Source organism: Henckelia pumila, unplaced genomic scaffold (genome assembly GCF_033568475.1).
Source record: "Henckelia pumila isolate YLH828 unplaced genomic scaffold, ASM3356847v2 CTG_525:::fragment_3, whole genome shotgun sequence".
Taxonomy (NCBI): Eukaryota; Viridiplantae; Streptophyta; class Magnoliopsida; order Lamiales; family Gesneriaceae; genus Henckelia; species Henckelia pumila.
This window is the reverse complement of record NW_027331857.1, coordinates 3,430,547-3,455,751: the sequence shown is the minus strand read 5'-3', so window position 1 is coordinate 3,455,751 and position 25,205 is coordinate 3,430,547. Positions and strand designations below refer to the sequence as shown.

The following is a 25,205-nucleotide window of genomic DNA, read 5'->3' as shown; positions in this document are numbered from 1 at the left end:
AAGCAAAAAAATAAATAGTTTTATCGATTAGAATGATTTTTTGGAAAACAAAAAGAGTACTAAATTGACATGGATTTAAAATATCAGATAACCGACGGGCATTAAAAGTTAGGGGTAGTTAGTTAAAGTGAGTATGTCGAATTATATTTAAACAGGAAAATGTTAGAGAATAAGAGATGCAAGTATACAATGATATTTACAATAATAATATCGTAATATTTTATTATTTTATCGTAAAATTTTGTATTTAATATATCGTGCTTTTGATAAATTAAATTTTTGTATTGATTTTTTTTATGTTATAATATTTGATGTACAAATTTCGTTTTACGTCACTCATTTATAAATATATGTTATAATAAAGTAAAGAAGATGAATTAAAAACTGGAGTACATATTCATAAGCTTTACGTTAGGAGCGCGTTGAGTATTTATTAATGCGTTGGTTGAGATTGAATAAAGTTGCCCACATTCGGTTATGGACTTATCCTCTTTTTTAATTTCTTTTTTCCTTTTTCCTCATTCAATATGCCAAGTCGCCACATTAATTATATTTTATATTGTATATTTAATTTTTTTAGTAATTTAAATTTGTTTTAAATATTTACAATTATTATTAGTGTATAACAACGCTATAAAGAGAGATGGATATCTCGAGGAGATATTTGAGTTGATGAGATTAGTTTAAAACTTGATTATAGATTATGTGCTCGAATCTCAATATTCTCTTAGATGAGTCTATTGTATTTAATCCAATAATTTTTTCCATGCACACGGATAACAAAACCCGAACTTCCAACAACATAAAAGTAAAAATAAAAATGTCAACGAGGTCTTGGCTTAGTGGTCAAGATTGAAGCCCTAAGAACTCTTGGTCTCAAGTTTGATTTTCGCTGACTGCAGGTTAGTTTTCTAATTTATTTAGGTTGATTTAGTTACTTTTTTTGCTCGAGACAAGCACGTTTCGAGTCCATACTCAAGTTTCAACGGTTGTGTGCGGGCAATTTCATTCTTTAGCGTTACAATTTGATGTAATTTGATATCCGATGTACTTGTAAAAAAACGTAAAAATAAAAATAAATTTGCTGTGAATATACTAAGCCCCTTTGTTTTTACTAGTAATATAGAATATGTGCCAATAGATTAAGAAAGAACTTGTGGATAAGTGAGTTCCTCTTTTTCGCTTTTTCTTTCAAATTTTGTGTAAAGAAAATTTTCAGAACCACTAGTCTTTACGTCAATTATTCTTTTGAGCCAATAATAGTTGTTTTTTATATATAAAAAAAAATCGCTACAAAACATTAGACAAATATTGTTAGAAATATTTTATCCCGATACACTACATTTTGAACTTTCGAGATTCCTAACATCATCTTTTAAGAAAAACAAAATTATTAAAAATAAAATATGACAAAAAATTGTGTTAATGCTTGACACCTACGGAAAATTTACAAATTAAAACACAATAAAATATATTTGTATTATATTTTAAAATCCATCTTCTAGAATACATTTTATATATACATTTTATATCTATTGACTCTTACATGGACTATAATAGTCATCAATTATCATCAAAACCAAAATTTCAAACTATATAGTTTTAAATAATTAAAAAATCATTAATCACCTCAATTATCAATATATAATGTTCGATCACAATTTAAATATATTTAATTATTTCCCATTTTAATATTTAATTATGATAAATCCCCAAAAAAAAAAAATAGAGATAGCGAGAGGATTAGAGAATATAATATAGTGGGCTTTGAGCTGTGATTTAGCTGTCCAGTCTTGAGCTTTGCAAGCTGTTTATTTCTCTCATATTCCTTCACATTCACATACTATCTCCAAGTCAAAGAAGCTCCTTTTTCCCCTTCACTCCTCTCCTCCCAAAATCGCCACCACCACCTCCGCGGCCTCCGCCGCCGCCGCCGCCCATATCTTACCCTCCCTTTCCGCTCATTACCCTGCTCTCAGATCTGCACATTCTAAGCAGAAGGAGAGCAAGAACCGCCTTTTCAGAAACTAAACACTAAAAGCTAAAGAAAAGCTCGTTGCATGTCTGGTACTGTGAAATGAAGCGAAAGTTCAGTTCTTGTGGTGGGTTTTTGTATTTGAGCAGTGCTTTGGTGTTTTTTCTTTTGCGGTCGCTTTCTTCTTCGGAGACAGGCCATGTTCATGCTCATGCATTGCATTCCAGTACTGTCGAAATCAGCAGGAATGGGCCGCTTTCGGATTCGGAAGCTCTTTACATCAAGAGGCGGCAGCTTCTGTACTACATAGATGAATTCGGTGATAGAGGAGAACATGTGAAGGTTGACCCTTCGCTGGTGTTCGACAATCCGAGGCTACGAAATGCGTACATTGCTTTACAAGCTTGGAAACTGGCCATTTTCTCAGATCCCTACAATTTGACTGGGAATTGGGTTGGATCTAACGTGTGCGGGTATGAAGGGGTGTTTTGTGCTCCTGCACTTGATAACCATTCAATCCTTACGGTTGCTGGTATTGATCTTAACCATGGCGACATTGCGGGGTATCTTCCTGAAGAGCTGGGTCTTCTCACAGATCTGGGTCTCTTTCACATCAATTCCAACAGATTCTGCGGGACCGTGCCCAAGAAGTTCAAGAACTTGAAGGTACTGTTCGAGCTTGATTTGAGCAACAACAGGTTCGCTGGGAAATTCCCTTATGTTGTTTTAAGCTTGCCTAAGTTGATTTATTTGGATATAAGATTCAATGAGTTTGAAGGTACGGTTCCGCCTGAGCTTTTTGATAAGCCTTTAGATGCTATATTTATCAACCACAACAGATTTGCTTTTGAATTGCCGGATAATTTCGGAAACTCCCCTGTTTCTGTTATAGTTTTGGCTAACAACAGGTTCCATGGCTGCCTGCCGGCGAGTATTGGGAATATGAGTAATCTTAATGAGATTATATTTATGGACAATAAGTTGAGGTCTTGTTTTCCGAGTGAGATTGGATTGTTGAAGAATTTGACTGTATTGGATGTGAGCAATAATGGTTTGTTGGGGAATTTGCCGGAGAGTATCGGTGGACTTGTGAGTTTGGAGCAGTTGAATGTGGCACATAATATGTTTTCGGGTGAGATTCCGGCTAGCATTTGTGAGCTGCCGAGCTTGGAGAATTTTACATATGCTTATAATTTCTTCACGGGCGAGCCACCGGTGTGTTTGGCTTTGCCGGAGTTTAACGATCGCCGGAATTGTTTGCCTAATAGGCCTGCACAGAGGTCTGCGGGACAGTGTAAATTGTTCTTGTCTAAGAAAATTCATTGTGGGGCTTTCAAATGTCACCCGTTTATTCCTTCTCTTCCACCACCACCGCCTCCTTCACCACCTGTAGTGGTGGTGCCGTCGCCTCCTCCGCCAGTTTATTCACCACCCCCACCTTCACCTTCACCGCCTCCCCCGGTGTTTTCGCCTCCACCACCTCCCGTTTACTCTCCCCCACCTCCTCCGCCTCCACCCCCACCTCCACCAGTTTACTCCCCCCCTCCCCCTGTCTATTCTCCTCCTCCACCCCCATCTCCGCCACCGCCATCACCTCCTCCTCCCTCTCCTCCTCCACCCGTTTACTCACCACCTCCCCCGTCTCCACCACCGCCATCACCACCCCCTCCCTCTCCTCCACCACCTATTTACTCACCACCTCCCCCATCTCCTCCGCCACCATCACCCCCTCCTCCCTCTCCTCCTCCACCTATTTACTCACCACCTCCCCCACCACCTTCTCCTCCTCCACCTGTCTACTCACCACCTCCTCCACCACCAACCCCACCACCGCCAGTATACTCACCACCACCTCCTCCTCCATCGCCGCCGCCTCCAATTATTTATCCGCCTTGTCAGAGGTCACCGCCACCTCCAAATAGCCCACCGCCACCTCCGCCTTTGCATTCCCCTCCGCCTCCAGTTACTTATTTGTATAACTCGCCTCCTCCCCCTTCCCCACCATTATACTCGCCACCTCCACCACCGTTATACTCGCCACCTCCACCTCCCGTATATGTGTATCCATCTCCACCCCCTCCAGTACATCATCCCCCTCCACCACCACCGCCTACGGAGCCCCCTCCTCCACCACCTTGTATAGAACCACCCCCTCCACCACCACCATGTGAAGAATACCCCCCTCCACCGCCATATGTTTACAAGCCTCCGCCATCACCTTCACCTCCTCCTTATCACTACAATTCTCCACCGCCACCGCCACCACCATATCACTACAATTCTCCTCCGCCACCATCACCATCACCCTCACCCCCTCCACCAACTCCATCATATGAAGGGCCACTGCCACCTGTTGTCGGCGTTTCGTATGCATCCCCGCCCCCGCCACCCTTCTATTGAGTCTCTTGAAGAGGGACTTCCTCTAAACCATACCCCAGAAACTCACAAAACACTTCTCTAAGTTTATTTATTCACTTCTCATTTCTCAAAGGACTCACCTTTGTCTGGTGGCATTCGCGATTCTCATTTCTGGGATGAGAAAAAACGACACACGAGATCAAAATAGTGATTGATCGAAAGCATATTGTTCCGGGAATATGTGTATTGTATCATCGAGAGGATTGATTCTTGATAAATTGTTTTGAAGTTTGGTCGTGGAAGAAACAAGAAAAGTGGTGATCAAAGAGTAGAGACGAAATGTAAATCCTTATTTATTATGTATGAATTAAGTTGTGAAAAATAAAGTAGGTTTTGCAGGAGGAAGTGTATGTATAGCTAGAGAACCACATCAAGAATCAAGAATGGCCAGCCCTTGTGATGGAGTTTTTCCTCGTTATGTCATACTATAATTTTCTCTTTTTTTTCCCATTTATAGAATATTTATGATAATAAAGATGAATTTAACACTCCTGTATCTTTCTTTTTTCTATTCTTTTTTTTAATTTTTCGCAAGATCTATAGAATTCCCCGATGCATGCTTTAGTTTCATCTCTGTGAAATTGGAAATGCATGTGGTCAATGTCTTCGGTTTCTTGGATGGCGTGTATTGGAATAGATACATCTTTCTTTAGTTATTTATTTGTCCGAATGGAACGCTTTATGGTGGGAATCGTTCTTAGATATAATCGTGAATATTTAATTATTAATATCAATACAATATGCACATTTAGATTCAACTTTAGGATAATAATATTATTTAAGGTAGGGTGAAATTTGAAATTTCCCCTGAATTTTCATGAATTTTTCACCAATATATAAACACCCTTTTGTGGATCACAAAGCCAAGAAAAATTTGGGACCATTATGGTGATAGACGCTTTTGCAACATGAAAGTGAAATAATATATATATATATTTTTTGACAGCTAGTGAAATAATATATTGATGGTGAGTTGGTGAATTTTAAAATCAATGTGAGTGAGGGGCTATATATACTCAGATACTCATTTATGTTTAGAATGCTACTTAAAATCTGTGAATTTTTTTGTATTTTTAGAAGAAGGTGAGAATTTGTTATAATTGGGTCGAAATTGTACAACAATAAATTGCTATATTATTATTATTATTATTATTATTATTTGAAATAATAAAAAGCTATATTATTATTATTGAAAAAATGAATTTGGGTGTAGATCATAAATCCACAGGATCCACCAAGTCTAGCTCATCTGTAGTACCCTTTTGCGACAGCCACCATTATGACCATTAAAAACAATCGGCTACAAATATCACCGACACAAAAATAACTCCCAATTCATACGTCGCCACCACTAATTTATGCTTGTACTTATTTTATATTTCTCTCTTTTTTTGTTACATATATGGTTAACATACTATAAAAATATTTTATTATAGAATCTAAATTGAATTAATTAAAATATCTTAAAATAAATACAAGAGAAGATTCCTCCTTTTATATTATATATAGAAGCATATTTGAATTTTTCAAAAATTAAGAGCTCTTTTTTCCCCTACTTTATGCGGTATAGTATTATAGAAAGTAAAAAAAAAATTGACATTTCAATTATCCCAATAATAAATTTTTTAAAATATAAAGAATTTGGAATTTGGAAATCATTTACACAATTTTGTCGTTTATTAAAAAATACGCAATCTATATAAAATTCACACACGATGTTTATATAATACAATTTTTAAAATTTATTGAATAAATATAATAATGTAAAAAGGGAAGAAATAGTTAATATAGTTTGTGTGCCTTTGACTAGAGGGCACTTCATTTATCACTCGCCGACAATGAAACGCTCCAATGTTGCATTAAAATCAGCCGTAATTTGTGCCATTTGCAATCATCATTGAATCACGCACTTCCTACAAATTACTTCAAATATAATATACACACACAACCATTAACCCTTTAATTTTTATATTATTATTATTATTATTATTATTATTATTATTAATAATAACACAACCATTAACCCTTTAATTTTTATATTATTATTATTATTATTCACACACAACCATTAACCCTTTAATTTTTATATTATTATTATTATATTCAGAAACTTGCTTTTTCCGGCATAATTAAATTTAACTGTCCGTTAATTCAAGCAATCATCCTATACAGAAAAAAAAAAAGTATTTAACTCGGTATAGCATGTACATGTACTCATCAGATATTTGAGGAAATCTATAAACAAAAGACTCACCTTTAAATCAAAGGTACACACACTCTTTCATTCTCTCAATTTATGATCTAAAAACTCTTTAGTTTTTGTGAGTACATATTTAAATAGATTGCTGATCTTGATCGTCGGAGAGTTTTCGCAGGGCATTGCCAAAGTCATTAACCTCATTTCGTAACACATGTGACGGCCCTAATTTTATTAAATTGAATACGCGAGAAGCAGTTAGTTTCCTAAAGCTATGCGACACAAAATATTTTTGTATATACTATAAGTTCTGCCCCGCTAGTTTTTTTCTTGTTCTAATTTCTTTAATGAGATGGATACACTGCTTGGGCCAATAAAAATTTGGACAAAAAATAAGCCCCTAGGGGGTCCAATAATAATAAGGTACAGAGCCCATAAAAACTTATTTTCATCAATCTCTATTTTCATCATTATTTGTCTATCTTTTGTAATGAGTGATATAAAAACTTACTGAAATTAATTAAGATAATCAATGAATATAAGTATATATTTGAAACATATAAAAAATTAAATGTGATATTTATATTTGATACGTGTATGGTACTTTTATTTCATTTACAAATTAGTTTCAATCGTTGTAAGATACGTGATTTCCATTCCAGACAATTCGAGTCACTTGACTCATTTTTCTTTCTATTTTCCACTTGCTTGCTTATACAATATTTTAAATCTAATTAGAATATGATGTTTCGTTTGGACATGCATCTTAAAAATATTTTTAGTATTTTATAATTAAAAAAAACTTAAAATATATGTTTGGACAAGATTGTTGTAAAATTTTTTTGAAATTTTTTTTTGAAAAAGGTTCTTCGAGTTTAGTTTTTAAAGAACAAATGAGATTATTTTTAGATGTTTATAGAATTGAACTATGGAGAAAATGATAAACAACATTATTTTTTAAGTGTTAAAATATTTTGTAAAATAATTGTCCAAATACATATTTATTTTTAAAACAAATTTTAAAACATTTTATAAAAAAAAATTTAAAAACATTTTTATAATGTTTTATAAATACTTTGTCAACACGAATCCTGACTCCTGAGTGTTTGGACAAATTTTGAGACGACGAGCATGTCATATACAAGCGCAACAAATTGATTAAAGTAACAATAAAAATATAATTCCTATAAATCAAACGTGATGATGATATAATGCATAATATAAATACAAATATAATCATAATATATTGTTTTATGTCATATTTCCGATTTATTCCACTATCTTGATTGTCTCAAAATTGATGAAGTTGAAATGAAAGGAATTTCAAAAGATAATTCCTTATTTAGTCTTTCTTTTTATTGTACCTCACGGATTCGACTAGTCGTTTTTCAATTTTCCGACTTGACCATTCGTTTTATGTAAATTTGTTTGTTCAATCTTGTGTTTTTTTTTAAAAAAACTAAATGAAATACACACACACAAATAGTTTAGTAAACCCAATTAACTACAATATAAGAATGATTGATTTTTTTTTTTAATAAAAAAACCAATGAATGTAATTGTGAAGAGTTGAAAATTAAAACATAACATATTTAGTTGGTACATGAGCAAAATCGAGGGGCAGAAACTACTAGAACATATAGAAGATGAATGTTTGGGTGACTGTGAGAAAGGTTTTTTTTTTTATTTATTTTTTATTTAAGAAAACACTGTTGGAAGCGGAGGGTTAGACAGACCCCTACCTGTATATATAAACATAAAAGAGCGACACAAATAAAACCTAACGGAGGAGGGGGACTAGGCCAAAACCTCTCCAAAAGGCTATACAAAGGTACTAGTAACATCAGAACAACTAGGGTATCGGAAAAAATTCAACCAAAATAACCCTAGAAAATAAGTAAATACAGACAAAAAACATAGACAACTAACTAAGTCATCTACAGCAGTCATCCTGAGCAGCAAAAAAGCCAGCAGATATCCACTACTCGAGCTCAGCAAAATCAAAAACCGACACTGAGGCGCGAAAGAGTGGCTGGTACCATCCTGAACTGGACTAAAGATCAGAGCTATGCTAGAAATATGTCCAGAAGTCACGATCAGATGGAGAGTCACTATACAGCAGAGGACGCCTGAAAAAAGGAGGAGCGACCGCAAACCAGCAGACCCGGAGCAAAAATAACAAGAATATGGCGAAGGGAACTCGAACCATACCCAGAAACCCAAGTAAACTAGAAACTCCAAAAAGCAAGGGGCGCGAGAGGTCGCCCACAAATCTACCATCCAATAGCAAGAACCAGGCAAGGAAAAATCACAGTGAACGCCTGGAAAATCCATCTCCCTGAAGAAGCAATGCAAATGGCAGAGAGACAAAAAAACTCCAAAAAACTCCGGAAAGAGGCCGGAGAGCTGTACCTGCAAATAAAAATATATAGCTACATATATAAATAAGGTCTAGGCGAACGTAGAGCAAAGGATGAATAAAAAGAAGCCCAAGAGAAGCGGCGATGACTGTGAGAAAGGTTGGGGTTGGGGTGTTGATAAGATATTAATTACCTGATTTAGGATTTACTAAGAAATGCATATTTTGATTTTAGGTGAAATATTAATATTATACGAGTGTTTTCGACAGATAGTTAAATTTATATTTTTAAAAACCACATAGTTAACAGAGAACCATAACGAAAAAGATTATATAAAACGAATGACTATCTTGAGACACTTAAAAAAAACGAAATACTAAGTCATGAAAATGCAACAAAATATATGATTGAATATAAAATCATAAAAAAAAACAAAACAAGATGAGTAAATTGAAAAAAAATTACACAACATAAAAAACTAAGTCGAGATATTTGAAAAACGAGGGACAAAATGGAAGGATAAAATAAAAGGAGACTATACATTGCAACGTTGAAATCATCCACACAGGATTCATAATTTCATGTGCATCGTTGTCCCATTAAAATCCACATTAATTTTTTCCCATATCATTCATTACATTACATTACATTGCAACGTAGGAATTGACCATCAAGTCCTCACGTTTCTTCCTTGTCCCCTCCCTAAATCCTCTGAACACCCGAAAAAACCCCTCCATTCTCGCCGAATAAACAAATTATTCAACACATGATTCCTCCATCCTAGTCCCATTTTCTAACAACGAAAAGGCGCTGTCTTTTTCTATCTATCTATATTACCATCCCATATATCTCCACTTTCCAAAGTCGAGCTGTAAAAGTACGAGCCGAGATCTACCGTTTTCCGAAAAGCCTGAGCTCCGTTGATCTCTGATTGTCGCTTTCAATTTCTGCCGATCAGGCTGCTCAGGTACTTTGTACTGATTCGATTAAGATTTTGTTATGTTTTTTCTCCCTCGGGTGATGAAGGGTTTTTGCTTTGAAGTTGTGCCGGCTAGTCAACTTTGATGACTCTTGTTCTGAGTTTTTTTTCTGTTTATAGTGGGGAAATTGCTTGTTTACCTGATCTGATGGTGTCGAATTGTTGATTATTTGGGTGGGTCTGTGATAGGATTGATTGGTTCTTTTGTAGGTGGTGGTGATTGTTTGGAAAGTTGGGAGATTTGTGTGATTATCGTATTAAGATGGCGAATAGGCTGAAGGAGGATGAGAAGAATGAGAGGATTATAAGGAATCTTCTCAAGCTTCCTGAGAATCGCAGGTGTATTAACTGCAATAGCCTGGTATGGTTCCTTCTTCTTTTACTGCTCTTGATTTGTCTTAATTGGATTTCGGTGGTTCTTTGTGGAGTATGTTATCTTTGTTGAAATGCTTGATTACTTGGATGGTTTCATAACCAGTTTCTTCAAGTTAAAAGGGTTTGCTTGGATAATTTGGTAAGCATACAATATTATGAATTCATGCCTATAAATAAAATGGAGCACTATTGAAGTAGTTAAAAAAAAAAAAAAACCCATGATATTCTTTGTTGGTGGCTAATATTGTGAATTTCTTAAAGTCTGTGACAAAAGTGTGTGCCCTGTTTCTTTAATGATTCTTAATATCCATCCAATAAATTTGTACTCCAAATTGTCATTTTAATAAGAGACAACGTTGTATACGACCACATCCGTTTATTATATTTTTCGTTTAGAGCTTACATTTTCTGGAGTTAGGCTTTGGCTTAGCTGGATTGGTTCATATTGTGGTAATTTCTGATTTTGACACTTGGGAGCAAGTATTCGTAGAACAGTTGAAATTGTTTCCTTTGAGCTAATGTACAGTTTAGGTGTGACGTGCAGAGACGGGATGTCATAATTGGCGTTTTGAATTAGAGGACCTTATTTTTCAATTTTTTTTGGTTGAAAAAAAGCAATAGAAATGAGAGGTTTTAAGATTTTCATCATCATGATGTCGAGCTATTTTTCCAAAAGATTTGAGATGTAATGTTAACATTGGGTATAACTTCTGGTCAAGTGGCGAACACTCGATGTTACAGTTAGTATCATAAAAAACAATTAAACAAGTTTGATTTCCACTAGTTGCAAGGTGCAATTGTCGGAGGGGCATATTTTCCTATTGACAAATGCCCTTGCTAGTAAAGCGATTCAAGTACGATGCTTAGGCTGATGTACTGTTTTAAGAAGCTATGATTTGTACCAGTATGTCAGTTATAATTATTCTTAATACAACAAATGCTCGATCTTATTGATTTTAATCGAGTTTCTTACGTTCATCATTGTGGAACAAGTCTAGATGATATTCCATAACATACAAATTTTAGAGTATCTTTAGTTCTTAGACAGGGTTAAAAAACAGAGGAATAGGTGTGCCACAATGGATGCCAATTTACCTTTTGAACTTTGGATAGCTCTAATTGGCTGAGTTTCAGCATTCCTTTACTCCTACGAGCATGGTGGGTTTTGGGACATGCGTTTTGATGCTTTTGTCCTTTTGTGATCTTTTGGATTCATGGAGCTGACTGTTTTCTTTTCCGCACATCAGGGGCCTCAATATGTGTGCACTAATTTTTCAACATTTATTTGCACAACCTGCAGCGGAATACAGTAAGTCATGACGAGTTCTACTCTCGCATCATTGAATGTCACTTTCATTACGGCGACTATTTTGATGTTAATTATGCATATGAAATTTTTTGCAGCCGAGAGTTCACACACCGAGTGAAGTCCGTATCTATGGCTAAATTTACCCCACAAGAAGTTAGTTCGCTACAAGGAGGGGGTAACGCGGTATACAAGCAACCATTCTCTTTCTGCTAGGATCATGCAATTTTTTGGGTTTGTTTAGGTGTCCCTCATTGCTTTTTTGCTTGTTTCTTCTTTCCTAAATAGAGTGCTAGAGAAATTTATCTAAAGGAATGGGACTCCCAGCGTAATTCTCTACCTGATGCCAGGTTAACAATGAAATATTTCCGCATATGCGTTCTGGAATTGAATCTTTGTGTTCAGTTAATGTTTAGTTGATTAATCATTGCTGTTTCTAACTTACGTGTTTCAGTAACATAGAGAGGTTACGTGACTTTATCAAGCACATTTATGTGGATAGAAGATTTACCGGTGAGAGGAACTCGGAAAAGCCTCTGAGAGCAAAGATGGTATACTTGCTACCTCATTATATTAAAATTCAATTTTTATGATGACTTCTCAGAGCAAAATGTGTGAGCTTCTCTATGAAATGTTTTAATCTGCATTTGGTATCACTCAGGGAGAAACTGAGGATTTCAGTGGGAATAGGAGGATGGATAATAATCAGGGAGGTTCTCGAACTCCACCTTATGAGGAAAATTTCGAGCGTCGTCAAGATAGGGCTAGTGTTGGTGGAAGAAGTCCAGGATATGATCAAGACAATAAGCAAACTGGTGATTATAGACGAAGTCCTCTTCGTCCTGAAGTGGTCAATGACTGGAGACGCGAGGATAGATTTGGTAATGGAAGGAGGTCCGATGATGGAAATTCTGATGGAAGTTCTAAGCTTGGAGGTAGATCACCAGATAATCAGAGAGACTCAGACATGTCCAGCCCTCCCGTGGTCCGTCCTGTAAGAGATATTTTAGGAGAAAATGTGACTCCTCTTCGAGTTATTGAACCTCCTCCGAAAGTCTCTGGTGGCAAGTCAACAGATGGTTCAGCACATACTCAGGTAAGATTCCTGCAAAAGACGTGCATTGATATGTTTATTTCTTCATGTAAACTTATTTCTTGTTTTGTATCATTTAAGCTGCACTCAGCAAGCAAAGAAGACTTTTTTGCTGTTGATTCTGTAGCCCTATCATGGTTTGTCTATTGTATGGAACTTTGCCATGCCAAAGTTTTAGGCTTGCATTGTTAAAGAAACTGTGTGCGCTTTGGTTTGTTGAGTTTGTCCGATTGACAGCACTTAATATGGCTTCACACTCCTAGATTGACTTTCTACTTTCAATTTTGCTATGTATTTATAATGTGCACAAGGTATAAAATTGGTTGCATGGGGAAGAAGATTGTAATGAAGGTATAAGGAGCTTATGTTTAACAGATACAGCTGATCCAAACATCTTCTATTATTTTTTTCATTGGAGATGGGATTTTTTTTAATGTTATCCTGATATTCTTGATATTAATTGCAATATATCTGCTCTATCCTTACCATAACTACTATACATTCACAACCATTTCTGTCAAAATCATCTTCAGCTTGTTATTCTCAACATAGAAAATGAGTGGCAGAATGTTTCTTTTTCAGAGAACTGCATCCTCCAGTAGCTTGGCATCCTCGGAGGGGAATCCATCTGTGATCAAAGCGGAGGCTTCATTCATTGATTTTGATTCTGTTCCTGAACCTGTAGTAGCAGCAACCATCCCCCAAACACAACACTCAGCTACAAATGCGGCTCCTGTGCAGCAGATAGCATCTAGTGATAACAACTGGGCTAATTTTGACTCTTTTCCTGAGGTGAAAGTTCAGACGCCGGTTTTAAACTCAGTGGAATCTTTGCTTTCGGAGTTATCAATTGAAGTATCTATATCTGGTCCCCCTGCCCCTGCGAGCATGCCATCACCTTTCCTTTCCAGTGGTTCAGAGGGCTCATCTCTTGGGTCAACCTATGGAAGTGTTGCTCCTCCATCGTTCTTTCCCTCAGATGGTACAAGCTCGTTTGCTAATGCTCCCACTGGAGGGCAATGGCCTATCCCGAATTCTCATCAGGATTCTATGTTCCCTGGAGCTAGAGGCCTGTCTATTCCTCAGCCAGCGGCTACTATCAGTGCAACTTCAAGTGACAAGGTATGCCTAGTAAAGCATGGTATATGTTCCATTTCTTTCGATCTTCTTGCAAAATTAAATCCGTCTCCTGGGAGTCTGCAGCCGTTGAATCCACTTGTCGGCCCAATTTCCCATGGCCACCCCGGTGCAGTGATTTCTCAAGCGGGACAAGCCATTACTAATCCTTCAACGGGTTCTGCTTTTGGATTTTCTTCAGAATCTACATTGGAGGAAAAATCTGGTGGAAGGAAAGAACTGCCTGCTGATTTATTTACAATGACCAATTCTTACTTTCCACAACCAGTTTCTGGTTGGTACTCAGGTTCCCCATATGTTGCTAGGGTCCCTATGCACTATAACATGCCAATGGTAACTTTCTAATCTTTTTTATTTTCAATCATGCCACCCTTTTTATTTCAAAGGAATCTCCGTGTGATTGAGTTTTGCATCTGTGATTTGCAAGATACATTTACCTCTTGAATCAAGTTGATAACGGCCCCTTAACAACAATCAGCCACTTATTATATTTGACATTGACAATAATATCATTGCTTGTAGAGTTAGGGCCAAGTCCTAATCTTTTTATTGTATCAAGCAAATGTATCTTATCATTCCAACTGCCTACACCACTTCATATATTGCCTGTCAATACCAATTCTATGGACTGTGGAACGTCCTTCGTCGTCTGCAGCATTACCTACAATATCAATGATAATCGCAAGATCGAGGCTTTCCATGTATTAATTTGAACCCAAATTTTGACACCTATTACTACAGATCATTGAATGAGTTTTATTAAGATGATCCCAGTGGAAGGAAACCACTTGAAATAATTGCAAAGATCGAGGCTTTCCTGCATTTTCGAAAACTTGAGGTCATATGACCGCCTAGACATTAGAATTGTCCTCCTTTGCTTCTACCTTTGGATGAACTAGTATTGCTACCTCACCTTGACCATACCTCTCATGATTCCAACCAATCTTGTGTTATGCTGGATGGCAATGATGAGAGTAACAAATGGAGGAAATCTGGAGTGGTGCTAGTGTCTTGTGCCATAAAATCAGTAAAATGTTAAATAAAATAAAGTTAAATGTCATTTAGAGGCTAAAACTGTTGAGCACATATCATAATCGAGAAAACGATGCTTTGGATTCATCTAACAAGCAATGCGTGTTAAATGTCTTCTCGAATTTTTTTAGGGTTTTCCCATCTAAGATTTTTGCCACTGGGACATTTAGTCCCTCTTAACTTTCTCATGGAAGTGATTGCAATTTAACTCTGTTTATTTTGCTGAGTGAATCAAAATCCTAAACAAATGCTATGGGTTTATTCAATTTCAGGCGGTACCCAATTTCCAGCAAGTGCCAAGATCTACAAACCCTTTCGATTCTAGCAATGAGCGTCCTCCTGTTCCAACACAAACGGTATGTTTCTGTTCTGGTTTAATTGAATTTAGAATATCGTATCATCCTCACCATGATTCTTTAATGTTCACTCAGATTTGAATCAGAGATTCATGTTTTAGTATAAATCACCCTGACAATTTACGTTAATAAGATGCTACAATTGGGTATATTATCCATAAAGTTATAATTTTGATCAGAGACCCAAGAATACACCTTTCATCCTATAGATGCTAAACTAAATCAATACATGTTTGGATATTTGTCAAACTGCAATGACTTTTATTGAATTTAATTTCTTGCTTCCTTTTCCATAGATTAACATGGATGGCTTGTAAAGATAAACAAGGGTCTATGTTACCAAAGCTTTGTTATTTGGATTTTGGACTAATAATCGCGGATCCATATTCCCTAGCATTTAGTGATTTATTTGATGTTAAGTCTACTTAATTTGTGTGCTGACAGTGAGACCTTGGTTAGGTCACCAAATATTAGTTGTCTAGCACTGAAGAAAAGATGCCATATTTGAGTTTGGAAGTTGATTTTTAAAATTGATTCACATGGGCATACATTAGGTTTATTGACCATAACCTAATAACTAGCTGACAGCCAGCATCATCAATTTCTATTTGTTTTTGTTTCTTTGGTATGTTATTTGTTATTTCGCTGCAGTTTCCTTCAGTGGGATCCGTACCTGGTTCGGTACCCAAAAGTGCACCTGCGTCAGGCTTAATTCGCACTTCGAGTCTTGGTACTCCTTCGCCTTTTCCATCATCAATGCACACTCAGCCGTCACCATTTGCACAATCAATCCCTCCAAGTAAATAATCTACTTAATTAATATCTTTCGTGCCATTTGACAGAATACCTTGTACTTTTTCCATGTTTCACCATGTTCTTAAATGTTTATCAGCTCCATTCTTTGGACAAGAACTAAGTGGCAGCACAGCTCACAGGTAAGATTATTCTTCTTGCAATAGTCTGCTAATCGTCTGCCACCGAGTATGTTGGTCTAAAAATGATAAAAGTACTAGTATTTCACTTTTGATTTACACTTATAACATATACATGCTCATTAACACCTGCCGGAATTTCCCAGGCCATTTGGACCAAATCAACAATTTGGTGGACTACATTCAGCTCATTCAGCTCCGGGTAACTTCACCTCCACAGGTGGAAACCCATTCGGCTAAAAATGCAGCTGGATTGAATTAATTTCGGTACGAGCACAATCTTGTTGCTTTATTCAACTCTTTCTAGTCTGTGTTGTGAGATTTCTACTCACGGTGATGAAATCTACTGGATTCACGATCGGACAAAGATTCAATTTTCCTTCTTGGTGTCACTGCAAAACGAAGTTAAAAGTATCGGATCATGGGGTCAGCGATGATCAGCAAAATGATGGAATAAAGTGTATCGTGTGGCATGTTTTCTTGGCGATGCTATTGATGCGATGCTGCTCTCCGAGCATTTGTAGCATATCTTTATTTGCTAGTTTGTTGTATTTTGGCGAGTTTTGTTTAGTTTGAGAGATACATCGGCTTCGTAGGTTGTAGATGCGTATTGATATTACATATTCTTTGTTTAAATGAATTATATATGGTGGTTGTGTATTATGTGACCCAATCAGTGGGTTTGGAAGTATATATTTTGATTTTGTTAAATGTGTTGATTTTTCGATGGATGTCTAATGTCTTCATTTGCTAATCATACTTTTTTTCTGCTGCTGCTTCTATTTTTATTTATTTATTTTTTAAATTTTTTTTGTAAGAACCAATCGGACCAACTTTGTATGCACGTTTTCCATTTACATCTTATTATTATTTTATTAAAGTAGAACATCACTTAGTAATCAAATTAAAATTAATTTTTTAAAGCCAAAAACGAAATATTTAAAATATATTTCGAAAAAAAGAACAAAATCTCTATCTTTATTTTAAACTTCATTTGTCCATTATAATTTTCATTTTTGTGTGTTCATTTTATTTTCAAATTTAAATTGATTTGAAATAAAAAATATAATAAATATATACATTAAATAATATTCATGTTTTAATCACACGCAAATCATTTTATTTTCAAATTTAAATTAATTTGAAACAAACATATAATATATGTATATAATAAATAATATTTATATTTTAATCACACACGCAACGCGTGTGCAGGCTCGATTAGTATATATATTATCCACTCATGCATATGAGAATTCGTGTGCACATATTTTTAATGTAATTAATTATTTTTTATAATGAGTTAATCATTTTTAAAATTTATTAAAATTAGTTTTTTATAATTGTTCTTATTGAATAAAATAATAAAAAGGATAGTTTTGTTTTTATTTTTTTGAAGCTCAAATCTTGTAGATTTTATCAATAATGAGCAGGGTTATTATATAATTGATCCAAATGAGAAATAACATAATTTGGAGGCACGCTTCAAATCGTGAGATTAGCATAGGAGCGAGAGACTTTTGTCAAAGCATGAAGACACTTGTTCTCTATCGCCGAACAAAAACAATTGATAATTCGTGCTCAGTGATTACTTTTGTGTATTTGTGCAATATAGAATTAAACTTTGAGACACCGATCTTGTTTGAATTTATCGCATCCAATACAACCTTCGCATCAAGTTCAATATAAACATTTTTCCGCCCCAAACTTTGAACCCACGAGAGGGCTTCAAGGAGTCCTATCACCTCATAAAGGGTAGTTTTGTTCATTCATTAAAATGACAAAGTTAGTGTTGATGACTTGTAGTACATCTGACACCAAGATCTCAAATTTGAGACGAAGTTTCGGGTTTGAGACTCAATTGTAACAATCTCATCCTCCAACTCAAAAAAGAAAAGAAAAGAAAAGAAAAAAAAAAGACTAAGTTAGTTACTATAAGAGGTCGATGTATTATTATAGATATGCTTATATCAATTAAAGTTAATAAAACTACAAATATAATCAGAACAATTAGCTAATGATATCAAACTGAATTACACACGACATTAATACAAAAAACTGATTCTGAACAAGTCTTAAGTTTATAATTGTAAAATCTATTTTGTTTATATGTTAAGTCTATTGTTTTTATAACTAAAAATTATATTAATTAAAGTTATATAAAAAATAAAAAATAAAAATATATATATATTATTTTATTAATAATTTCGTGTGAAAAAATATTATTGATCTTAAAACAATCGGTAGATTATATATATATATATATATATATATATATATATATATTCGAATAACATAATTAAAATAAACCAAAATACATAAATCAATAAAGTACACAAATAAAAGAAGGTTTACATAATTCTTTCAAATGATTTAATCAACAAAAACTATTATTTAAAATTAGCTCTTCTTATGTTTTTTGAAACAAAATCATCAATTATGTCGTCATAAGATATATCTTTCAATATGTTTTTTTTTAATGCAGAGGATCGCCAAATCATTCAGTTCTTCTTGACTCATTGTGGTTCTCAAATAAGATTTCAATAATTTTAACTTGGAAAACTTTTCTCAACTGATGCTACAGTCACAGGAATAGTCAATAAAATTTGATACGCAACCACGATCAAAGGAAAAATATTCATTTTCAGACCTGTAATCCTCGAATTTTTAGAATCTATGTGAAATTACAACAATATTAACATCTTACCTTAAACCAAAATAATGTGAAGAAAAACATTAAATCAAAATAAGATTAAACAATATATCAAAATTCGAAAATAAAATAAAATTGAACAAGAGTCTTGTAATTCATACATTGGATCGTTTTGTTGACTGTGTTTGTATATTTTCGTAAATTTTGTACTTCTCTATTTTCTGACTTCTTAAACTATTGATAGTCAATTCACGTAATTGCACGCAGTAACAAACTAACAAAAGGACAAAGTATTATCGAAACTCTCAAAATTAAAAACTCAAATTTTTTTTTTATGTGGATGAATTTTGTGAGATAGCATAATATATAATATTTATATATAAATAAAAATATATATATATAATAATTTTAAAAAAAAATTTGGGGCCCCACCTTTGGGCGGTGCCCTGGCTGCCCAGGGCCAGAGCCGCCCCTGTTGTATATATATATATACTAACGATAACGCACACGTTTTACGTGTGTAACGTGATATATAAATATAATGTGTTATCATGTGTATATAATATAAAATTTATTTATTTTTAATGTATTTGATTTTAATATGATATTCATTTTTCGTAATTTGACACTTTTACGGGGTTTTTTTTTTGCAATTTGAGGTTGAGTATACCAAGAGACCAATTAAAGTGTTCTTCCTTAATATATATATATATATATATATATATATATATACACACACACATTTATACATACATACATATATACATAAATGCTATGGAATTAATTTGGATTCTTGCAAATATATTATTGAAGCGAATTAGTCCTCTACTCCTCTCCCCCAACCTTGAACTTGAACAGCTAACCATGCCATTATTTTGTGACATTCAAAATGACTATAGTTTTCGACGTGACTGAAAACCAACAATATCAGTGTCATGGTGTATTCATGTTTTCAAATTTTAGCTAGTTTTGATCTTTTTATACATCTTCATTTATTAATCTTGCAATTTTAGTAATTCCAACGTGAAGCTGAAATTGGAGTACTTTTATTTAATCGATAAAGAACAATTATTTGTACCTTACATGTCGATTTTCTAATTCACTTGAATATTAGGATATATGCATGCAAGAAAATGATTGTTGTCCTCTAATAAATAAATTCGTGTTCCACACATGTTCGCCACGGAGAGAAACGAGTTCTTTGCGCATAGAATATATATTATTGATGATTAATATTCCCTCTTATCGAATCTTTTGAGTCAACAAGTTCAAAGTCTTAGTTTGACACGTCAGCTGGACTCGGGACCCACTGGTCATGCATGGTCAAGAGTGCTACACATTATGGTTAATGCATTTCAATATATCCCATTATATATATATATATATATATATATATAGTTATGATATGGTGAACACCTATCATGTGCACTTGTGTGTGCATCTGCTGATGTCACGTTTATCTATTAGATGTTGAAGATGTCACGTCAGGGGTGCACACAAAGTGCACATCATGGTTGCTCATAATATGAAATCTGTATATATATAATTAAATTGCATGAGTCAAGATATCTTCTTCTCTATCATAATTCTGTAATGGTTTCAGCCTTCAGGAAGAGAATACAATAAACAAATTCACGATCCCATAATTAAATTTTATAAATTTTAAACTACATACATATACAAAATCAAGCATTATCATGCATATATATAAAAGTTGGAGTTAATTATTGTACAATATTATATGTATGATTCTTCGACTAAGTAGTGGACAGCAAAACATCGTGCTTTAAATCTTTAGCCCCAGGATAGACTAAAATTGAGAAGAATATACCCATATACACCACATATTTATTTATTATCCCAAAGATTATCCCTTATGTGACACGATTTTCTGGTTTTACAATAATGTCTTAAATTCGAATTTGGCTTCATTAATTTAATGTAGCAAGGGACCAGATCTAGTACTAGCTAGCTAGCCAGCAATGCGCCTGATCATGTATAGCCTTTCAGATCTACTCCAATCAAATTCCATTTTTCCCCCAACAATGTATATATATAAACTCACGATATATATATATGTATACATATATGTGTTTGTGTGTCTATATGTATATTGAGTAAATCAATATTCAACAAGTACTTAAATTGTTTACAAGAGAGTAAATCAAAGCTTCATGACCCAAGTATAGTTTTAAAATTAAATATAGCATATATATACACTATATATAGTACTTCTTGTAATAAAATCGAGTGAGTGCTCATACATAAACTCATATAAGTTCCTTATTTTGTAAAAGTCAAAAGGCCAACTTATTCAATTTAAAAAATTGGTACTTTCGATCGTGTCATATTCAAACAAAATTATGATATACACAGTAACACAATACATATATATACCATGCAATATAGCAAGTGTAGCGATTGACAACTCGATGAATGTCAAATACTCAAACATAAGGATGAATGACGGTGGAGAACACATTTCATCTTCAAATAGCTTTTGAATTATTGCAAAAAAGTGAAAAGGAATCTGACCATGCAACTAAGAATAGAATTTGTCAATGGATATGTGCACTAAATATAAAGAACTGATTCCCGACCATCTCCACAATTTATTTTCCTTCTGAGTAAAACTAAAATTTAATAAACTATTATCCAAAAATATTGTACGTGAAACCCCTACCTTATACTATATTATATGTTTTGTACTGTTTCGTGTAAGTTAAAATTAATCCTTGGCCGTATCATGAAATAGATAACGAAGAACAAATACTTGTGGTGTTCTTCGATATATATATGTTGAGTTTTTTGTTTTTGTTTTGAACTTTGGTAAAATTTAAGATAGATATTTAAATCATATTCATGACAGCTAAAGAGGCCATTGTGTTAGCATCAGGTCGTGATCAGTATTCTTGTCATAAGTTACATGCACTAAAGTAAATGAATGTGATCGTGCATGATACGGTGAGTGTAAATCGATGTTCATGGTAGATCGTTGTGAGCGTCGAGCCGTCGACTGATCTCAGGCGATGTAGGGAACAGGCCTTCATGCGATCACATGATCTTGGTTCCCATATTGATGATCAGTTGCTAGCTAGCAAAAACTCGCATTGCCGGAACGAAGTCACGATCTATACCGCGTGTCATGCCATAACTCTTTTGTATATATACGCTACTTTTGGCTCCTATAATCTGAACAAGAATTGAGGTGATCATATATGATACTAACAAATATATGATCGAAATATAACGTTTGAATCATTCACAATTCTCCTTAAATGTTCGATATCGAATGTTTGCATAACCTTGAAGCTGTCTTAAGAAACTAAAACCATGCATCCCCCTTTACTTAAATTAATCATGTCCCCCAAGATTCGAAAATGAGACCACGAGATGGCTCGGAGCTGATGTGGAATCCACGCATGCATGCATATATATAAATAATATATATCCAAGTCAATTGAACACCCCTTGTGTATTCGAGTGTCCACAACTAAATAACAGCTTCCCCTCATAGAACCTGCCCACAAATGGGCACAGAATATGTAGCATTTCAAAGCAATTATATATTCTTCTTTCACACAATAATTCATGCAAAACGAATATTCATACATGTGATCAAGAAAAAAAAGATCATTGCATTATTTATTTCACTTTGTTTTCTTGGAAGTTTAATTATCACCAGAGAAAAACTTTGCTTTTTGGATCCCATATTAAGGAAACAATATCTGAAACTCGACGGTTCGGGGTCCCACAAATTGTTGTATATATAAGGCTCACAACCCATTCTCAAAAACTCACCAACTTCAAGATCTTGTAATAAAATTACATTACACTATCCTCTTCACCAACTCTAGCTTTCACAGTATCATCCATCAATATACTCATACTTTTCATTTTCTTTAATTTGCTGAGGTAATTTATAAGAAACTACTCTTTCAAGTGTACCTATATATATATTTAATATTTACATGACCTTTTGTGTCTTTCTTTGAAAATAGATATTCACCACAAAACAAAAGCTTATTATAACTTAATTCATTATTGAAGGGAAGAATGAGCAGGGAAGGAGATTGGATGTGTGGTGCATGCCATCACCACAACTTCAAGAAACGTGACTCGTGCCAACGTTGTACTTGTCCCAAGTATGCTACGGAATCCGAAGCCTCCGCATACGCCGCCGCATTGCAGAAGACAGAAATGCTAGCCGGAGACTGGTATTGCGGGGCCATGAACTGCGGTGTGCACAACTACGCGAGCCGGACGAGCTGCTTCAAGTGCGGAGCGTTGAAGGATTATTACGGCTATGGCGCGGCAATGGTCGCGTCTGCTGGCTACGGATACGAAGCCATTCCTGGCTGGAAAAATGGGGACTGGATTTGCTCAAGGTTTGTAAATGTAGTACTAACAGTAACATATAATATTTATTAATGAAGATTTCTAAAAGATGAAAATTAAATTTTATTTCGAAATACTAAGTAGTTTATGTCTGAAGATTGAAATGTAATATATATATTCATTCAGCAGAATGGGATGCGGCGTGCACAATTATGCTAGCAGGACAGAGTGTTACAAATGCAGGACCCCAAAAGATTATGGTAAGTCATCATATCTATATATATTTAGTGTTAAATTTTATATTATTTGTATTTGGTAGTTTACTAATTAATAATAGCTCTTATTTATTATAACTTATTAATGCATTTAATATAATAAGCATTATTGCTCTCTTTTAATTTTCGTTCAGGTGGAGCAATGTGAGGAAATTAAAACCAAGGCAGAGCTGCATTTAGAGTCATGAATGCAATATCAAGAAATTTTATTTAATTTGATCCCTACCTATTTCTTAGTAGCTACTATTTTTTTCTTCTTCTTCATCGTTGTCTACCAAATTTTGAATAATGTAAGGTTTCATAATTAATATTATTAAGGTTGCTTCATTAATATATAGTCCTGATTTCTGGTCTTGTTTTTTTTACGATCGAATAAAGTTTTCATATTTATAACATTCGAGGCATATATAATACGCATGCATATATCATGAAGTAATTAATATATGTGACATGACATATATAAAAGAATAGAAGAATTGAAATAGAAGATTCGGATAAATATGAATGAGTGAGTGATATATATATATATTTTATGACATTATTGAGATTCAAAGAATTAATTGAAGAAACGGTGTTGGTTTGAAGGGAAAAAATTATTCCCTTAGAAAAAGGCATATATCACGAGTATGATAAAATGATATGTCAATAATTAGAGGAGATAAGAACCAGATGCGCTTCTTCGAGTACTCTTTCTTTATGCATGGATCGGAGGGATCGGACGACTCTCTATTAATTCTTATCTTTTCTTCATGATTGGATAAATAAATAATTTAATTAAATATAATAATTTGGTGAACTTGGCATTCGATTATTGCCTCAAATTAATTTTATAGACAACCATCCGTTTTACGATGATTTATTTTTAAATCCTTGCTTATGTATTACAACTAGTTAAATGAGTAACACTATAATCAATTCATGCATGTGGATTGGCTTAAGAGATCATGTTTTTCAATTTTCCCCTTAAAATGTTAATTATATTTTGAAAATTTGCCAAAATATTCTCTACAAATATGCTACAACAAAAATGACTTTTCGCGTCGTAACGTCAACGACGCACAGTAAAAGCACGCCGCCAATGTTAATATTTATGACGCGCCCATCCATATGCGCTGTTAATATTATTAACAGCGCATACAAAAAATGCACATCGTAAATAATTATTTCAACGGCGAGTTATATGTATGCTGTTAAAGTTTAATATTTACGGCGTACGCCACCCACTGTTAATAATCTTACAATATAATTTTTTATTTACTACGCTCAAATCACGCTGTTAATAATATAATTTTTTAATTTATAATAAAATTCATTATTTACGGCGCTCAAATCACGCTGTTAAATTGTTAATAAAGGAGTGATCAGAGATTAATTTTCTCATTCAGCGGACGACAGATTTCTCTACATCTACAGAAGTTCCTTCTTATTTTCGTTTTTCTACAATTTTTTTGTGGAGATTTTTGTCACTGTTACACATCGCTTCTCATCGTTTTAGATTTACTCGGCGCTTCTCATCTCTCTTGTAAGTTCATTCAGCGGGCAATATATTTCTCTGCATCTACAGACTCCTTATTTTCGTTTTTCTACACAAAATTTTGCAAATTTGTGTCACGGTTTCAGATTTACATGGCGCTTCTCATCTCCTGTAAGTTCAAAATCTATTCACATTTGTAAATCTACCTTTTCTCGTAATTTGATTTCATTTATTTTGTAGGAGATTTATGTCACGGTTAGTTGTGAATTCAATTCAATTATCGATTGAACATTGGAACTCAGTCA

At 34.3% G+C, this 25,205-nt stretch overlaps 3 protein-coding genes across 4 annotated transcripts; all 3 read left to right on the top strand.

Annotated features, from left to right (window-relative positions):
• The first annotated feature begins 1,782 nt into the window (after positions 1–1,782).
• Positions 1,783–4,881, top strand: LOC140873188 (uncharacterized). Its single transcript, XM_073276203.1, has one exon. It carries the CDS (start codon positions 2,078–2,080, stop codon positions 4,373–4,375), a length of 2,298 nt encoding a protein of 765 aa, XP_073132304.1. The 5' UTR covers positions 1,783–2,077; the 3' UTR covers positions 4,376–4,881.
• A 4,837-nt stretch (positions 4,882–9,718) lies between these two features.
• LOC140873174 (uncharacterized) lies at positions 9,719–16,891 on the top strand. Its single transcript, XM_073276185.1, has 14 exons — positions 9,719–9,917; positions 10,140–10,290; positions 11,552–11,613; positions 11,709–11,796; positions 11,899–11,960; positions 12,065–12,161; positions 12,272–12,706; positions 13,286–13,825; positions 13,907–14,173; positions 15,145–15,228; positions 15,880–16,027; positions 16,121–16,163; positions 16,307–16,427; positions 16,529–16,891. The coding sequence occupies exons 2-13, from the start codon at positions 10,192–10,194 to the stop codon at positions 16,398–16,400; spliced, it is 2,019 nt and encodes a 672-aa protein (XP_073132286.1). The 5' UTR covers positions 9,719–9,917; positions 10,140–10,191; the 3' UTR covers positions 16,401–16,427; positions 16,529–16,891.
• Positions 16,892–22,631: 5,740 nt separating this feature from the next.
• LOC140873369 (uncharacterized) lies at positions 22,632–23,770 on the top strand. 2 transcript variants are annotated; one of them, XM_073276473.1, is made up of 4 exons: positions 22,632–22,728; positions 22,864–23,201; positions 23,341–23,411; positions 23,561–23,770. In XM_073276473.1, the coding sequence occupies exons 2-4, from the start codon at positions 22,870–22,872 to the stop codon at positions 23,572–23,574; spliced, it is 417 nt and encodes a 138-aa protein (XP_073132574.1). In that variant the 5' UTR covers positions 22,632–22,728; positions 22,864–22,869; the 3' UTR covers positions 23,575–23,770. The 2 variants fall into 2 exon arrangements, with proteins under 2 accessions (XP_073132574.1, XP_073132575.1); XM_073276474.1 differs by having other exon boundaries at positions 22,638–22,728; positions 22,869–23,201.
• The last annotated feature ends 1,435 nt before the right edge of the window (positions 23,771–25,205 follow it).

Excerpts from the sequence above, each read along its gene's own strand:
- LOC140873369 (XM_073276473.1), top strand. The coding sequence starts at position 22,870 with ATGAGCAGGGAAGGAGATTGGATGTGTGGTGCATGCCATCACCACAAC. Across the intron at positions 23,202-23,340 it reads GGGGACTGGATTTGCTCAAG|AATGGGATGCGGCGTGCACA; the intron begins GTTTGTAAATGT and ends TTCATTCAGCAG.
- LOC140873188 (XM_073276203.1), top strand. The coding sequence starts at position 2,078 with ATGAAGCGAAAGTTCAGTTCTTGTGGTGGGTTTTTGTATTTGAGCAGT.
- LOC140873174 (XM_073276185.1), top strand. The coding sequence starts at position 10,192 with ATGGCGAATAGGCTGAAGGAGGATGAGAAGAATGAGAGGATTATAAGG. Across the intron at positions 11,961-12,064 it reads AATTCTCTACCTGATGCCAG|TAACATAGAGAGGTTACGTG; the intron begins GTTAACAATGAA and ends TACGTGTTTCAG. Across the intron at positions 16,164-16,306 it reads AGTGGCAGCACAGCTCACAG|GCCATTTGGACCAAATCAAC; the intron begins GTAAGATTATTC and ends GGAATTTCCCAG.